This window comes from Tachysurus vachellii, chromosome 15 (genome assembly GCF_030014155.1).
Source record: "Tachysurus vachellii isolate PV-2020 chromosome 15, HZAU_Pvac_v1, whole genome shotgun sequence".
NCBI lineage: Eukaryota > Metazoa > Chordata > Actinopteri > Siluriformes > Bagridae > Tachysurus > Tachysurus vachellii.
The window spans coordinates 12,645,916-12,663,769 of NC_083474.1; the positions used below are offsets into that span (position 1 = coordinate 12,645,916).

At 35.9% G+C, this 17,854-nt stretch overlaps 1 protein-coding gene across 3 annotated transcripts; it reads right to left on the reverse strand.

The window, feature by feature from the left end:
• Positions 1 to 1,336: 1,336 nt before the first annotated feature.
• Positions 1,337 to 17,344, reverse strand: abcg1 (ATP-binding cassette, sub-family G (WHITE), member 1). Of its 3 annotated transcripts, none has more exons than XM_060888124.1 (15): positions 17,231 to 17,344; positions 16,066 to 16,309; positions 12,089 to 12,206; positions 11,392 to 11,524; positions 11,057 to 11,107; positions 10,126 to 10,271; positions 9,037 to 9,160; positions 8,228 to 8,342; positions 7,858 to 8,006; positions 7,639 to 7,740; positions 5,617 to 5,722; positions 5,091 to 5,191; positions 4,211 to 4,369; positions 3,991 to 4,109; positions 1,337 to 2,899 (listed from the first exon to the last, which is right to left on the reverse strand). In XM_060888124.1, the coding sequence occupies exons 1-15, from the start codon at positions 17,342 to 17,344 to the stop codon at positions 2,671 to 2,673; spliced, it is 2,010 nt and encodes a 669-aa protein (XP_060744107.1). In that variant the 3' UTR covers positions 1,337 to 2,670. The 3 variants fall into 3 exon arrangements, with proteins under 3 accessions (XP_060744107.1, XP_060744105.1, XP_060744108.1); XM_060888122.1 differs by having other exon boundaries at positions 5,554 to 5,722; XM_060888125.1 differs by lacking the exon at positions 17,231 to 17,344 and adding an exon at positions 16,512 to 16,538 and having other exon boundaries at positions 5,554 to 5,722.
• Positions 17,345 to 17,854: the final 510 nt, after the last annotated feature.

The following is a 17,854-nucleotide window of genomic DNA, read 5'->3' on the forward strand; positions in this document are numbered from 1 at the left end:
CCTCTTCCTGATTTTTTTTTTTTTTTTTTTTTGCACATTTGTCACACTTTAATGTTTTAGCTCATCAAACAAATGTAAATATTAGTCAAAGATAACACAAGGAAAACACAAAATACAGTTTTTAAATGAAGGTTTTTAACCTCCTACAACCTGGTGTCCACATACGTGGACATCACATTGCATCTAAAATGCAAGCCAAACCAAAGCTCGGGTCTTAGGAGGTTAAGTTAAAACAAAATCCAACCCCACATGCCCCTGTGTGAAAAAGTGCTTGCCACAAACCTAATAACTGGTTGGGCCACCCTTAGCAGCAAGAACTGCAATTAAGCATTTGCGATAACTTGCATCTATGAGTGAAGAATGTACAAACACTACGACATATGCAGACACAGTAAAATATCCAACTATAAATAGTTTACATGTTGATTGTGTTAAAAAATGTTAATTAAATGATAAAGGAATGTAAAGTATGAATGCACAATAAATAAATAGATAGGTTCTACCTATTTTTCAAGATTAGGTTTGTATTTTGTATAATGAGAGCTAAAACTTGATTTTACATAAACTTAGAAAGAAAAGTTGGTAAAAACATTTTCTTAAACAATTCAATTTATTACTACTCCGTCCAGGGTGAATCCTGCCTTGATGCCCGATGACGCCTGAGATAGGCACAGGCTCCCCGTGACCCGAGGTAGTTCGGATAAGCGGTAGAAGATGAATGAATGAATGAATGAATTTATTACTGCTCTACCATGTTAAAATATCACAGAAAAGAATTGCACTCCCTTGAAGTATTATCTGGCTATTAAAATACGGCCCCAATGTCTTAAAGGAAAGTAGTAGATGTTTAGATGATGTGTGTGTGAGTTAAAAATAATATGCAGCCAATATACAAAGAAAAAAGCTAGATTGATAATACCTCCTAGAAATACCTAAAAAAAAAAAAACTTAAAGACCATGTAAATTCAATAATTGCATTAATTTCTCCAGCTGAAGGTCCTTAGCAAAGATATTCCAACACATGCATATGTACAAATGGTAATACTTACAATATGCTGATACGTTCATATTTGCTCCATATTCAATCGTATAAGATTGTACCACAATAAACTCACTGATAAATAAATTAACTTTTTTAAATCTGTTCTGTATTAAAATTTATATAAAAAATTACAAACATATAATTTTGTTCTGTTTTTCCAGATGTTGTGATGCACTGACATAACATGGACATTTGATTATTAGAATGTCAGCACTCTGGCAAACACTATTTACTTAAGATTCCCATTTAATAAGGTCAATCTGCATTGTTAACAGACAAAAAAGGTTAGACAAAAACAAACAAACAAACAACATATTAGCAACATCTAGTGATCATTTGACAGTGATATGAACCATGCCAATTTACAAATAGCTAGTCATGTTTTAAGATGCTTTTCAAAGTTTTATTACAAAATATTTGTGTAGATCAGTATTTTTATGTCACCAGGGAGAGAATTTTTACCCTAATTTTGCTTATAGCAAAGGTTAATGTAGACACAAACTTTATTTATCTGAAATCTCAAAATAACAAACTAAGAGCACAAAGAGTAAATACTGTGCATTTTATTATTTCCTGACTATGAGAATATTTATAGTGTATGAGCTTTAAGTGCAAGGGCAATGAGAAATTGCATGGCTATAGATTTGAATCCCATAAACAACATATTAGCTGCCGTGGCCCACAATTCACAGTCTTACTTGCACCACAGTATAATTAGTCAGAGATAGTGTACATCCTCCCAGAGCATGCCAGCACTCCAAGGCTGAATTCAGATTCACTTTTAGAGTTTACAAAGGCCAGAGTTCAGTGCAGCAACTTCCAAGACAATATCAACTTGGAAAAACTTCCCAGACACTACTATAGACACTGCAACCTCCATCCAAGGAAGGCTGGTCATTGAGCTATAATGCACTTGTGTGGGTAAGCTGGCAGCTCACGACTTCAGCTGAGCTGCCAGCTCATCCACACAAGTGCATTGTGAGAATTTGTATGTCCATGAATTGTGTAATATAATACACAGATTTATTATTGCACAGATTTTATTCCTTGAGTTGAAGATAGAAAAAGTATTTTATAGCTTTTATGTGTTAATTGAATTGCAGTTTCTTGTTTTCTTTGGTGCTGTTAATGATATTTAACTGCAAGAAAATAGCCTAAAATAGCAATGTCTTGAATCAGTTTTAGTTTTAATGATGGGAAAGCTGACTAGTCTTTATTAGTCATACCACTCCTAGCAGAGACCAGCTCTTAAAATTGTGAAACCCTTTCCTATGTGTCTGATTGTTATTGTTGTATCCTATTTATTAAGAATAGGATCCATCATACCCAGGAAGACACACTGTTATACATACATAATGTACACAGCATAAACCCAAACAGGACATGAGACCAACTCCCTGATTAACTGTTTAAACCAACTGTAGATTGTCACATGCATATGTACTTAGATTGTCACACATCCACATTGATGCCCATATCCTTTTTTAGTGCAAAATAGTGCACTAAGGGTGAGTAGTTTAAACTGTTCAGTGTATGGCTTTCCTTATATGGACTTTTTTTTAGCACTTTTGTTGCTAGCTCACCATTCCTTGGGTCTTGTTTTGTCATAGTTGTTGCTGCCTTGCTGTTTACCTCTCTGCACTGATTTTGTAGCGGAGGACAAAGTAAGCAATAAGACGCAGAGAAAAAAAGAAGATGCCCAGCACAAGGAAGTCCAGATACAACTCAGCATTCTCAACATCTAGCTCCTTCAAAATAGCCTTGGATTTTTGGAAGTGGCATGTCTCATCTTTTTCACAGTATAGGTCCTCACGGTCCAGCCCATAGATGGACAAAATAACTCCTTCGAATCCATACCTGAAAACCATAAAACAGCTACATTAAACAAGCACTCTTGTCACTATTTGGTATATATATATATATATACACACAGTATATATATTAAGCTACTCATGCCATTACTATCTAATTATGTTGGCTTTGTAGAATTCCCTATTTCCTATTTCAGCTTAGACAAAAATGTATAAAATTTAATGCGGCCTAAGGCTTTCGAGCCACGTGCACCAAATTCGGATAAGCTGTAGACCCTGGTCTGAAGTTTGTTGCTATTACTTTTCTAAGCGATCCGAGTACCGGTACTTCCGGTACCGGGTCTCAAATTGGCCTTTTTTCCCATAGACTCCCATTCTAAACTTTGGAGGTTTATAACTCGGCAAGCTTTCGAACTATCTACACCAAACTCGGCCAGCTCCTTTAGGGTGATACTCTGAACAAAGGTTTAAATAGGTGTACCGACTGGCCTTTCGGTTGTCCCGCAGCCCCGCCTCAAATTATGCAAAATCAAAAAACTTTTTACAACAAGGACAAGTGACATATCAAAACACTCAGAACAATGAGGGAAACGTCCTCACGTGTATTCTGATGATGTCACGTGATGTCACGTGAAAATAAAAAATTTTGCACAACATGGGCATGTGACATATCAAAACACTCAGCACAATGAGCGGAACTGCCTCGCGGGTATACTAGTGACGTCACGTGACGTCACATGATGTCAAGTGAAAATCAAAAATTAGCACATCATGAACATGTGACATATCAAAACACTCAGCCCAATGAGGGGAATTTCCTCAGGAGTATTCGGATGACGTCACATGCTCGTCTCCACTTGCCTCCAAATGTTTTGGCACTCTATCTTTCTGTCCACTTGCCTCCAAAAGTAACACTGACCCTTATGTGCACTCGCCTCCAAAAAGCACCGGACTTTGCGAATACTTGCCTCGTCAAAGCCAACATCAAAGTTTGTCGCGATGAACTTTACAAATCTAGTTTGTCAGTTGTTGTGCATAAAAATGTGCTTTTGTTTGATGGATAAAGCAATTATAAGGAAAAGGAACTACACTGCTATTACTATTTCAAAAATTGTTTCCAAAGACTATGACACTTACCTGACATAGGAAATGTAAGATATCCACTGGAGGTATTTTGGGATGGTGTCAAAGCTGACAAAAAACCCTGAAAATAGCAGCACAGGTATGGCAGTCACTGGCCCTACAAAAGTAGCCACCTAGGAAATTGCATATTACAAAAACATGTATTATTAATTCAGTAATTATATTAACCATAATTAAATAGATTCTAGAAAAGGAAACACTAATTTAGAATCACCTGCAATGATGTAGATGCTGCCCCAATCAAAAGACCCAAAGACTGGGCCACCAACGATGTCAGGGTACCCAAAGCCAAGAAGAGGGTGAACCTAACAGCATCTGATGGTTGAGAGGTCATCCAATAAACAATGCTGCAGTATGCCACTGGGAATGCAATCTATTAACCAGAATCAGTAAAACAAATGATACATTACAGGTTACATTTAATTGTTGTAAGAAATGTTTTAGTACTCAACCCTGAAAAGTATTTAAATCCTGGTGCACTTTATTACAGCTCAAGGCAAGAATTAGCTAACATTTCTTTTTTTTATCTTTAGATTTTCCTTTTTTCAGGCATTCCTAACAATACTAGACTGCGATCAAACGTATTTCAAAACCTTCAAAGTCTGATATAATGACTTTATATTTATCATTATAAAAGACCTAAATAGTAGAGTAAAATTGCAGATTAAAATCAGTCTTAAATATATTACTCATAATTTAAATAATCAATTTATAACATTTTGAATAACAATAACAATAAATATGTAAAACTCAGATATGATAAAATGATTCAATATGAAGAAGCTTATATACACAGTTGTTGCAACCATTAGTGAATATTAGATTTAGAGAAAAGGCTTTCTAACAGGGAGCACAGCCTGCTTATATAATGCTACTGCTGGATTTTCCTAAATTGGCAGCACCCTTCTCTGACCTGAGTAAATCTCCTCAGAGCTTTTGTAACATGTTGGTTCCAAAGCTGTCCACCATTTTAATTCTTATTGTACCATGAAAATGTTATCTTTCACCACCCCTTTAACAAATCTTTAAAATACAATCTAACAGTCAACATTTATTCGCTATAACATATTTCATATGATAACATAAGCTATTACCTGGAACGGGACATCGGCCATAGTCTTTGCGAGGTAGTACGCCTTCAGGCTGTACCAGTAATTTAAGTGCTCTCTCAAAAAGACACCCATCTCAAGAGGAACTATGATTAAAAAATATATAAAAAAATATCTATTAATGCTTCTTGATACAATGTAATCATGATAATATGCTCTAATATAATTAGACCGTTAGCACAGAATTATGTAGCTTGACTAATCACTGGTGACATCTGATCACTTGCTATATATTACTATCAGATACAATCACCCATGAAACAAAATTCATGATACAAAACCATCCATGCTGGCTGCAATAAGATATAATGAAACATCATGCTAAATGAAGATACTATAGATTGATAGAAAGGTTAATAGATACTTCAGAAAACGAATAGGTATGTAGGATATATAGATACATACATATCTATACAGAGAATATAGATATTGTATTTAATTCACTCACAGGTAAGCACAGTGGGCATCAGAGCAGCAAACATGAGGAAAAGCATTGAGAAAAAAAGGAAACCAGAGTTGCTGAGGACTTTCTTGGCTTCATTTCCAATCCCAAGGTACAGAAGCCCTATCAGGAGCCCAATTCCAATATGAGAGGTGATGCGCAGGTGGGTCAACACCTAGTCAAAAAAGAGTAACACTACATGACTTTTTGTTGTCTTATTATATTGTTTTATTTTGTTTAGTTATCTTTTGGGAAAAAATCAAATCAGCCTAGTAGCATTCAATATGCGATTATATTTGTATATAGTGCTAGAGGGTAAACAGAACATAAACTTGTACTGCTGATTATCATACATTTGATAAATCTGGACCTCATAATTACAGTTTTCTCTTGAACTCTTGAAGTTCTGCTCATTTCATAGCAACATTTCTCAACAGCTACTTATCATGGCAAAAGCACCATAGTGGACTTCAGACTGTATTTACATTGGATTCAGCTGTGTTATTATTTATGACAGGTCCTTAAATATGTACAGTCTTCTCAAAAATGACTGTCATGGCAAGTGCAACAAGCCACGAGGCTAACAAGAGATGCGCAACCAAACATATTGTTTCACTGTAATTTTCTTTAAGACTTATTTGTTCTTATATTTCTGCTTACCAAAAATGGTATGGTTTCATACAGAAAATTCTATGTTTTAGCACTCAACTCATATACATCCCCCAAATCCTTCTGATCTTGATGCCAAATGAATTGGCCTAGAAGTTCCAATAGTTTTGGAGAGGACTGTAGACAGTCTCAATTCAGTCTCAGTCTCAAACTCAATTCATTGTTGAAGTTTGCTTGTCACACACTGTAGCATGATCTGTCTCTCTGTCTGCTGCCGGTGGTTAGTTCTGTGGTATTTATGTATTTGTTTATATTGAGTTAAAAGTATGTCTCCCAGTAACAGGGTCTTGAGTTCAATCCAGAGCTTACGTATCTGTCTGTGTTGAGTTTCACATGTTACACACATAGCAACATTTACATACATACAAGTGACAGTATCCTTTTGGTTTTAGCTTCAGAAGTATTTATATTTCCTCATTGTTTGTACATCATACATTGTAGCTGCTAAAAGCTAAACTATTGAATGACTTTTGAAGACTTTCTTTGCATAGTTGGATTTTAAATGTGTGAGAATCTCAGTGATTCATGCATTTAACCATGAAGTTGCCTAAAGGTTTAACCTTTGAGTCTACAGCTGTTCTTTATTTATGACAATATATGCAAAACTGGGGGGCACGGTGGCTTAGTGGTTAGCACGTTTGCCTCACACCTCCAGGGTCGGGGTTCGATTCCCGCCTCCACCTTGTGTGTGTGGAGTTTGCATGTTCTCCCCGTGCCTCGGGGGTTTCCTCCGGGTACTCCGGTTTCCTCCCCCGGTCCAAAGACATGCATGGTAGGTTGATTGGCATCTCTGGAAAATTGTCCCTAGTGTGTGATTGCGTGAGTGAATGAGTGTGTGTGTGTGCCCTGCGATGGGTTGGCACTCCGTCCAGGGTGTATCCTGCCTTGATGCCCGATGACGCCTGAGATAGGCACAGGCTCCCCGTGACCCGAGGTAGTTCGGATAAGCGGTAGAAGATGAATGAATGAATGAATGAATATGCAAAACTATTGAACAATTTTGGAAGAAACTTGAAATAACTATTTAAGTCATCTTACTGTGTGTTCACCAAGTATATTAAGAAATATTGTATTACATAATGTACAATGTCTTTATATTAATTAATTTTTTGGAAGAAACATGTTTTCAGTAAGATAGTGTGTATTCACTATTTGGAACGCATTTGTAAATGAAACATAAAGGATATTGGACAGAGTATACATGCTGAAACTGATATTGTATACTTAATCATTTAATGCATATTTGACTTTATAGCTCTTCATGCTCATTATAGCTCTGTTTCTGAAACAAAAAATCTAAGAATGTAATCAATTTACATGATCAGTTAGGTTGCCTATTAGATGATAAGGAATGTGTAAATTTAAATACTCCTTTATCAAATGTGTTACTACATTTATGCAATGATCAGCTGTTTTGTTTACCGAGTCCCTCATGATGCTTAAGATTGTTCTTTTAAAGAGGATACAGAACTGTGTCTGACAACTGGCAGAGAAGCTGTGACAGCCTTCAGTGGAAGAGGAGTCCTAGAAAAAATAAATGTAACTTTTAAAACACAAATTAACATAAGATACATAAGCTTAAATTAGCCCATTTTTAGTGATCACATTTTGTAGGATAAAGAACATTGTCTGTGTTTTCACCTCATCAGATGGTTTCTGCCAAAAGAAAGAGTTCAGAGCCTCATCGCCATTTGTCTCATTTTTGTAATCTTTTTCACACTTTCCCTCATTAACAGCTTTCACCAGTTGAGCCATGTGGTCACCATAGTCTCCAGAGGCCACTTCCATTACTGAAGGCAAAAAAAAATAAAAAACCTGTTCATATATACATATATACTACAACCCATCTCTTTCGGAAACAAGTGGAATACACACAAAATGCACTTTTATAATATATTTTTATGTTTACAATAATTTAGTCAATTCCAAGAAATCTTTGGCATGGATAATCATTTATATCTTCCGATACACATTTGCTTCATGCTTTTTAACAGCAAAGGTGATTTCTTACTGAAATCAGCTGGGTTGTGATATGTAGGGCAGTTGAGTCCATGTTCCCTTAGATAGGGGATTAGGTTTGATACTTTTCCTCGGTAGATGCACTGACCTTGGCTCAGTACATACAGCTGTAAAACAATTAAAAAACAACTTTTAAATTGTGAAATAAAGTTCTTTTCATATCTTATCCTTTCAGTTGAGCAAACTCTTAAAGGCAATGGCCGATCTTGGCATGGGATGAGATGGGAGGCCAGCCAGCCCAGCACTGTTTGCCACTGTTCAGTTGACACTGGATATCCAGACACACTTGTCAGATACAGACAAATAAATATGCAGTAACTATTCTAACCCTTATGTGCATGTAAATGATATCATATCACCATATAAGGCATTCACATTTTAATTTTAACCTGTCAGAATGGGCATCTTGTACCGTATTTCCCATCATCCCTTGTTTGAAGTGTGGGGTTGGGATGGTGATGGTGGGTGTTTGTCTTATTATTTTGGCCAAGCTGTCAAATATGCTAGAACTGGTAATGCTAAAGGAATTTATTCAAATCTGCAATCTTGTTATGCATTTTCACATAATTTGCTTTTATTATGCTATGTTGTGTTATACAACCTCCCATTTTATTATGTTATGTTATGTTATGTTATGTTATGTTATGTTATGTTATGTTATGTTATGTTATGTTATGTTATGTTATGTTATGTTATGTTATGTTATGTCATGTTACACAACCCCCATTTTAAATTATGCTAACACACTAACAGTTGCATAATGGCATAATATAGTTATCTTCTTCAGTCTCTATAGCTTACTTTGTCAAAGAGCTCAAAGACTTTGGCACTGGGCTGGTGAATGGTGCAGATGACTGTTCGGCCTCCCTGAGCCAGAGCTTTCATCAGTGAGATGACTTGGAAACAGGAGGAGCTATCAAGTCCACTAAACAGAAAACAAATTATATAAGTGAGAAGAGCTCTTCTTTTCTGACTTGCCTGTCTATTCCACTATAGTAAGTTAAATAACAAACATTTTGATGTGATATAAGTCAAGAGTGGTTAGTATCTTGTGTTCTGAACTCTATATTTCTGCTGTCACTGATGTGGGGTTTTTCTTCACAGCTCTCACAATATTATTATTATCATCAACCATTGTCTTCCGTGGCTGACATGTTTGATGTCCAGTTTAGCACACCATTTTTTTTTTATTTATCAAATCATTCCAAATTGCTGTACATGCTATGCACAATGTGAGTGCCAGCTTGCATTTCTCTCGTCTTCATGTTGGTTAAGCCTTCTCAGACAAAAACAAAGAGTAGATAATGAGAACTATTAATTGTTTAAACAGGGCAGATCAAAAAGAAACACTTGTCAGTCAGGTTTTTTAATACTTTTGATCATTATAAAGGTATCGTGTTCTCGGTTTGTAAACATATCCAGATATAAATATCAGGATATTCTCATCTATCTCCTCATACTCATCTTTTTTTAAAACTCAAACCCAAATATATTCAGTGTATAGCAAAAACAAAAGAATTTGCCTTGCTGTTTAAAAACTTTATAATGGGGATTATGTATTTATTAGTCAGGAAAAAAATAATTAATTATATGGCCTAATAAGCAATCAGTTATATGGCCTAATCCCATAGGAGAGTCCCATAGGAAGAAGAAATAAATAGATTGCCTAATCATCCCCTCAGAGACGTTTGTGGTTATCAAACCTTTCACCACAACCAACTATAAAAACAGATTGTATGTGTTCATATTTATTATTATATTATGGTATTAAAAATTCTATGTTTGGGTCTAGTGCATGCTATGATGCTCAGTGAGAATTAAATAATCCTTAGTATATGTGAGGACACAGAGGAACATGTATTATGAGTGAATGTTTCTCAAGGGGTTCACCTTGTGGGCTCATCAAAGAACATGACAGGTGGGTTGTTGACAAGTTCCAAGGCAATTGCTAAGCGCTTCCTCTGGCCACCAGAGAGGTTAGATGTGCGTGTTTTAGCACATTCCAACAAGCCAAGTGCAGTCAAGATCTCACTCACCTACAAAGATAGAGGCATTATTTTTATATTATAAGAAAAGTTCCATACCAGTTGATTAAATTGATTGAGGAAGCAGTGATCCAAAAGTGCTGATATTCATTATCACAGCACTGGTACATTTCACTGTTTGTATAACTCCAGTTCTCTGATTTTGCTACAAAAACTTCCAATCCATTTCCAGCAAAAGTTTATTACATTTCCAATTACCATTGCAACATGCGAGGGTCTATCCATCAATGGTGTGTTTAAGCAAAAATACACAAAATAATTGTCCATATTATGTCTGAAATATGAATTTTCTGAATTAAAAGAATATCAAATTCAATTATGCTGTTGTAACTAAATTGTTCCTATGTATGAATCATCAATCAGCATTTAAACATATAATGCATAAAAAGCATATAAAGCATTATACAAATATTCAATCAATGTTTGTAAAATCAGAATTCTTCAAAGGTATATTAGCTATTACAATACTATTTATCATTACTGAAATGGTAGTTACTTAACTACGGATTTAAAAAAAAGCAATTAAAGCAATTAAAAAGCAACTAAAAAGCAAAATCACAAAAAGCAAAATCAGAACATTAATTTCCAGCTCGTAATATCTGCTGGCAAAAAACTACATTTTTCTTTCACTATTCATAGTCAAGTTATTGCACAATCCAGCAAAACCTAATAAGTTACAACACTATGCTCTAAATTATATATCTATAACATCTAGACAAGAATCAGATAATAGACAACATTTAATGTATGAAGAGGTTCACACAGTTTTTTCTTACCATCTCTCTCCTGCCCTCGTCCTTTTCCTGAAGTTTTAGATTAGCTGATACCTGAATAGAGTTCAGAGTTTGTTTAAAAAACAAAATAATCTTTTGATTATACATAACATTATGCTTCAAACTCTAATTTTTGTCAAATACACATTAAGGCCTGCAATCCATATATCAGTAGGTACTGAGAGTTCATTTCTAGCTATCCAGCTTGTGAATGCTAAAAACTGTAAGTCACACAAGCAGAGGTGAAGTATTAATCATACATCTAAAAAGCTGCTGAATACAAATGACCAATATCATTTTGTTGCTTTCACAGAAAACGCACAATTTTAGCTCCTTACCATCATGGCCTCCTGGACCGTCAGGTGTGGCAGAAGCATATCATCTTGCATAATATAACAAGACACTTTTCTAAAGGACCTCAGATCTCTGGGTTGTCTGTTTATCAAGATATCTCCTTTCATTCCTGTTTCCCTAAAAGGCAAAAGGAAATTTTGGGGCATAACTTTAAACTTTAACATGTGGCTTTTGTTAAACCAAAATGAGCAATTCAAATACACATTCTGTTCAGTCATAACAACTGTCAGGATCAATTTAATGAAATGTTTACACACACACACACACACACACACACACACACACACACACACACACACACACACACACACACACAGAGAGAGAGAGAGAGAGAGAGAGAGAGAGAGAGAGAGAGAGAGAGAGAGAGAGAGAGAGAGAGAGAGAGAGAGATTACGGTGCATTCTTTTTGGAACACAGCTTTGAATTGTGCTGCTCTCTGATTAGCAATATTTTTCTACCAGAAAGTGTGATTATGACATATTTTCTTTAAAGTTTATTTGTGTACAACAAACAATAAATGCCAAAACCTAATGAATAATAATCCATTAATAAGAGAATTTAAAAACTTCCATAATGCTTCTATTGCTCATTCACAAAACTACTGACAACACCTGTTCACATGTGCAATATATTGTGTGTGTGAGTGTGTGTGATAGAATGACATGGCTTTGTTGTCTTCACCTGTATCCTGCCAGGATGTTCATAAGCGTTGACTTCCCTGCTCCTGAGGGCCCCATGATAGCCACTAGACCCCCGCTGGTAAAGCTGCCAGAGATGCCTTTCAGCAGGGTCTTGTAACCTAAGAAGGAAGAGAACAGGGCAATGGGTACATGTGAGAAACATTTTTCTGTGTTCACAGCAGAGTGCTGTTTTCTCCCCATGTCAGGCTTTACCTTAATAAAATATATTCACTTAGCACCTCCTTTTCACATAAATGGTTCTTTGTGAGTTGGGTGAAAGAAAGCATTTGTTATACACCTATCGTGTTTCTCAAATTTTTTGCATGGTTGCTCTTGTTTGCCTTTTTCCTAAAGGATAATGCTCATTCTCACTTGTTATATGACCCTTGCAATTTTTCCCCTCAGTTCTACTAAACCACCTACATTTGTCCAGTTTGACAATGCATTCTGAACTCGATCCAAGGTGTCAAGTGTTGAGACATTTCTAAAGACTTTTTGGCAATGTACATTTTCCTGTAATATATTTACGTTGGTATGCCATACGTACTTTGTATGTATAACCATGTTTCGTGTACTTTTAAGAATGAACTGTGTAGAATGTTGTTTTATATTCTGTGTGTAATAACAAGCAGATGGATGGAAAGCAAAAGAAAAAAATTCCCACTGTGGAACAATAAAGTCTCTTATAGTCATAATCACTGTTTCATTCAACAGTAGGTTTAAACTAAAAAATATTTTTAAAAAAACTAATTTAAAAAACAACAACAACAAAAAAAAACAGCGCCAGTTTGAGCTTGATTGGATTTGCAGTCTCAATCCTTCCAAGTAATACACAAATATCTCTGACCTTCGCTGTCCTCTTGTGTGGGATCCCCCATACTTAGCACTTGAAGAGTTGTATTAAATATCTAGTTGAGGATTTGTTTCAAGGCAGAAGTGCTACAATGATAACTTACCTTAGAAACCCCTGCAATGCCAGGGTTTGTGCATAATACTTCATGTGTTTTTTCTGAACTATTGTTGATAGTCTTATATTAAACGTTTCTTTCTTCCTACTATGTTTTTAATACCTCCGCTAACTGTCTGTGAGCTGCTGTGATAAGTGAACTTCCCCACTGTGGGTTTTGTCATTGCATCCACAGTGACTAGATGTTCTTGACTCTGAACTAATCATCTCTCATCTGTGCAAGCTAATTAATCCTCTTAAAAAAAAAATACTGGCAGACAGATTAAATAAGCAGATTGACTGCATGAGTGATTGTTAATAGCAGTTCGTTTTTTTTGGATTGCTTGTTTGTACACTCCTGATGCACATTCTACTGCACTACTGTAAATACTTCTGTGCTGTTTATGGCATCTGGTTCTCTGTGCCACATTAATGCTAAATAAGGTGACATCCCAGCTAGAAGTGGCACAACCTACTGGAAAAAAATGAAGACATTTGATTATGTTAACAAAGCTTTCTACACTTCAGTATATTACTTATTTTAGTGACCATGGAGACCATTTATATTTCTAGTACCTTTAATATAGACTGGAGAGTTATAAAAGAGTTTTCCACAGACAGATTGTGGATATTATATAAAAAGTTGTAGAGTAAGCCAATTCCAGCCCTGTTCTCTGATATAAACCTAATGTTTTCCCATGCAACAACACCATATCTGCAGTGCTAATGTCCTGAACATAAGGCCCATATCTGGAAGAATTGGATATAAAAGTCACATGCATGAAGTTGAACATCCTAAAATCTGAATGTCACCTTACTATCTGTAAAGCAGCATGTGTATTTTTAAATGTTTACTGGAGAAATATGAAAACAATTGCCCAAAATATCAGCAATTTGACACCTATACATAAAATATGCATCCAGATAAAAACCTAGAAGTTGTTAAACTTCTAAAATCAATGTACCAGCATGTGTATATCAAATGCAAAATGTGCACTGAACATTTAATAATCGCCTTACAGTAAACCTCTTTTTAAACACTGTAGTATCACACATGTACATGCTTAAAAAAAAACTTTAGGCACCCAGGCAACTGAAAAAGGCAATCCTACACATCATCAATCTGTACTGCTTTCATATCCACATGTGCACAGCTGTTAGTTTCATTCTAATTGGACAGGCCCAATCCAACCCTGGTGCTCATAACTGAGGTTAATACAGTTTGTTGACCGACAGTTACCAAATGAGCTGTGAGCGTGGATCAGGGTCACAGACACTACTGTAGCCAGAGCTCACTTTCCACTAAGTATGGATTACAAAGATTTGTTAGAGAGCTCAAAGGCATTGGATACAGTTGCAGTCAGTTAAGGATGAGGAACTAATGAAGGACAGATGTCTTAGAAATTTAAGACCGATAAATAATTGCCTATTAATAATATTTCCATATAAGATAAGATAAGATAAGATAAGATAAGATAAGATAAGATAAGATAAGATAAGATAAGATAAGATAAGATAAGATAAACTTTATTGATCCCACAGTGGGAAAATTCACTTTACACAGCAACTCACAGATAGTTAAAGTGCAGGCATTAAAGACTTATAACAGGAAGAAAGAAAAGTTTCATAAGATATAAAACAATATTTAAAAAAATAAAATTATATAAAATGATAAAATATTGCACAATAACATCACTGGAATGCAGTTATAATGTCTGACAGCCACTTGTGTGAATGACCTGCGGTAGCACTCCTTCCTACGCTGGGGGTGTAGCAGTCTGCTTCTGATGGAGCATATAATTCCATGAGCAATTTTTCGTTTGATCTTTCCCTTAGCAGCTATGTTTTAATAAAACATTATGCTAGATAACTAATCAAACACAGCTCTAAGTACATGAATTGATGGCATTAAGCTGGTTAAAAACTGGTTTAAAATCTTATGCACATGCAGGTGGATAATGTTTCAATATAGCTGCTTTTTAACTTTTGGCACTGAGACATCTACAAAGCACATAATATCCCATGTTTATCTAAAATAAGACCAACAATGACCCAGTCATGAAAATGATCTATTCTCCTATTCATTTATTATCATTACCATAATAAATGTATTATTAATTGGAAAAGATAAATAGTCCTATTTCTCTGGCCTGTGTGTAATCCCAGTATTCATTCACCAAAACCTCCATATTATGCTCTAGCTAAAGTACAAAAGGATCAGACTGGTCCTCACCACTATATGCACCCAGTGAAACATCAAGCTAACTGCTGCCATTTTGGACTGTTATCATACAAGCTTTATACGAGCCCCAGGGCTTTATCTTTGGCCTAACACCTAATATGCTGGCAGTACTATCACACTGGCTTTTAAGAAGAAAGGGTTCAAAAGAATCGATAGCCATCTGTGAAGGGTGAGGAACAGTCTAGTAGTAGCCAATTCTATGTGCCAAACCATCACAGGGATGCATTCATGAATTTTTCATAAAAACATAATTGTGTACTCAGTAATTGTATAGTCTACTGAAAGTATATTTGAACAAGACCCAAACTACAACAGGACTTAAAGGTTGAGAAAATACCCAAAGATGTGCAAATTCTAGAAAACTACAGGGCAAAAAGAAATGAGAGCATATCATGTCCTCAAAAATTTGAGAGTCACATGTTGGTAATCATATTAAGGATGCTTTATTCTGTATCTGTGAAACTGTATATATGAGTAGACACCTTGGATAATATAGGCCAATGCTACATGTAATAAACCATAATGGAAATAAAAAAGTCAGTAGGAATGTAAATAAATTATACCTCTACACTGTACTGATCATGTGTAGCAATATTACACTCACATTCCAATATGTAAATGTGGGTCATACTAATAATAATTACAAATAAAAAAGATTCAATATATATATTTGAAAAATTTATTTTCACTGTAAATAAATGGTGGTCTTTTAAACAAATAACTAAAATCAAACCAAATTAAGCTCTCTCCAAATAATAAGTCAAGTATGTATAATGAAATTAAACTATACCTTTCTTTCTCCACCATGGTCCCTGAGGAAGTGAGTATGAGACGTCTCTGAATTCAATATTGACTGCTGGCCTTCTGGGCAGGTACGAGAATCGCTGTGCCTCCGCTATGTTGTTCTCCACTTTTTTTAAGTGTGCATGTAACAGTGGGGTCTGTTGGCTGCCAGTATGATTGGTCATTAAATTATCGATGGATACACACACTATCCGTGTGTCCAACATGAGATCAGGAGGTCCATTGGTGTTCTGAAATAGGAACATTATACAACATGGTATATAAAACACCAATAAAACAGCACCTATAAAACAGGGCAAAAAAATTATCCGTACTATAACTATAATATTTCTATAAATATTCAATATGAATATAGAAGCGATAAAATTCCTTATTTGTCACATTGTAAAATATTTAATTATGGCAGTAAAAAGTTAAAATAGAGAGTGCTACCCTAAAATAGAGAATGCTATACTTTGTATTGTTTTGTGATTGTGTATGCAGTTATCGTGTTGAACACTATCCAGGATGAGTGGGTGACTAACTGCAAAGAGACATGCAGGTGTCTAATCCCTGTCCCTCTGGTTACAGAAGACATATGGGGTTACTATCAGTCAAAGCTTCTTTGTGTTTCAGCAGAATGAAAACATCCAGTCTACAGCTTTAGCTTGAATGGTAATCATGTTCAAATAACACTGCCGTGTCATATTACAAAATGGATCTCTGCAAACTGATGTGTTGTCTTTTTTTTTATGTATATCACCAATCAAGCAGTCTACAGTGAAAACATACAAACAAACAAACTACATTTTACTAAATTGGACTATATCAAGATGCAAGTGGACACATTATATTTTTGAACGTCCCTGTGCACACATTCTCTGTAGTATATTATTACTTTAAGTCATATTCTGTAGTATAATTACTTTAAGCATTAAAAAGATTTCACACAATAAACAGTTATATAATGCTATACGTGATCCTATAACCTTTTCTAAAAGTTGCTCTAGTGTTGCTCTATATTTCCAGTCTTAAAGGAGGTAACTCAAGTTCCTTTGATGAGCACAGACACGATCTAAACAGCTACTGTTTCACCGTTTCAGGTATCTGATAATGGTGCACATCAGACCAAACATAAACAGCCACATAGATAAACACTGGTTGTCCCTTACCATTATGATAGAGTTGGTTACAGTATTGCTGACTGAGAAGGCTGCCATAAGATATGCCATTCCTCCCCGGTGCACACCTGAGAAACTGCACAGGTGGGAAGAAATCTCGCGCATGATCCCTCAGCGCGCGCGCGCTCTCTCGCTTTCTCACGCGCTCTGTTTGCAACCTGCCGGTCGATGACGTCACCCACTGTTTTTTTTTTTTCATTTTGGTTGAATTTTGATGCTTGATATAGAATATAATCAAACCTCAGCGATCTATGGTTTTAAACTGAGCCCTTTTAAAGTTATGATATCTCACTCACTCATGTTCTACCACTTATCCGAACTACCTCCGGTCACGGGGAGCCTGTGCCGGCTTCATCGGGCGTCATCGGGCATCAAGGCAGGATACACCTTGGACGGAGTGCCAACCCATCGCAGTGCACACACACACACTCTCATTCACTGGCAATCACACACTACGGACAATTTTCCAGAGATGCCAATTAACCTACCATGCATGTCTTTGGACCGAGGGCGGAAACCGGAGGAAACCCCCGAGGCACGGGGAGAACATGCAAACTCCACACACACAAGGCGGACGCGGGAATCGAACCCCCAACCCTGGAGGTGTGAGGCGAA

Coding starts and splice junctions, on each gene's coding strand:
- abcg1 (XM_060888122.1), bottom strand. CDS start 17,344: ATGCGCGAGATTTCTTCCCACCTGTGCAGTTTCTCAGGTGTGCACCGG. Junction 11,525..12,088: donor AACATCCTGGCAGGATACAG/GTGAAGACAACA, acceptor TTTGCCTTTTAG/GGAAACAGGAATGAAAGGAG. Junction 2,900..3,990: donor TCTTACATTTCCTATGTCAG/GTAAGTGTCATA, acceptor TATGGTTTTCAG/GTATGGATTCGAAGGAGTTA.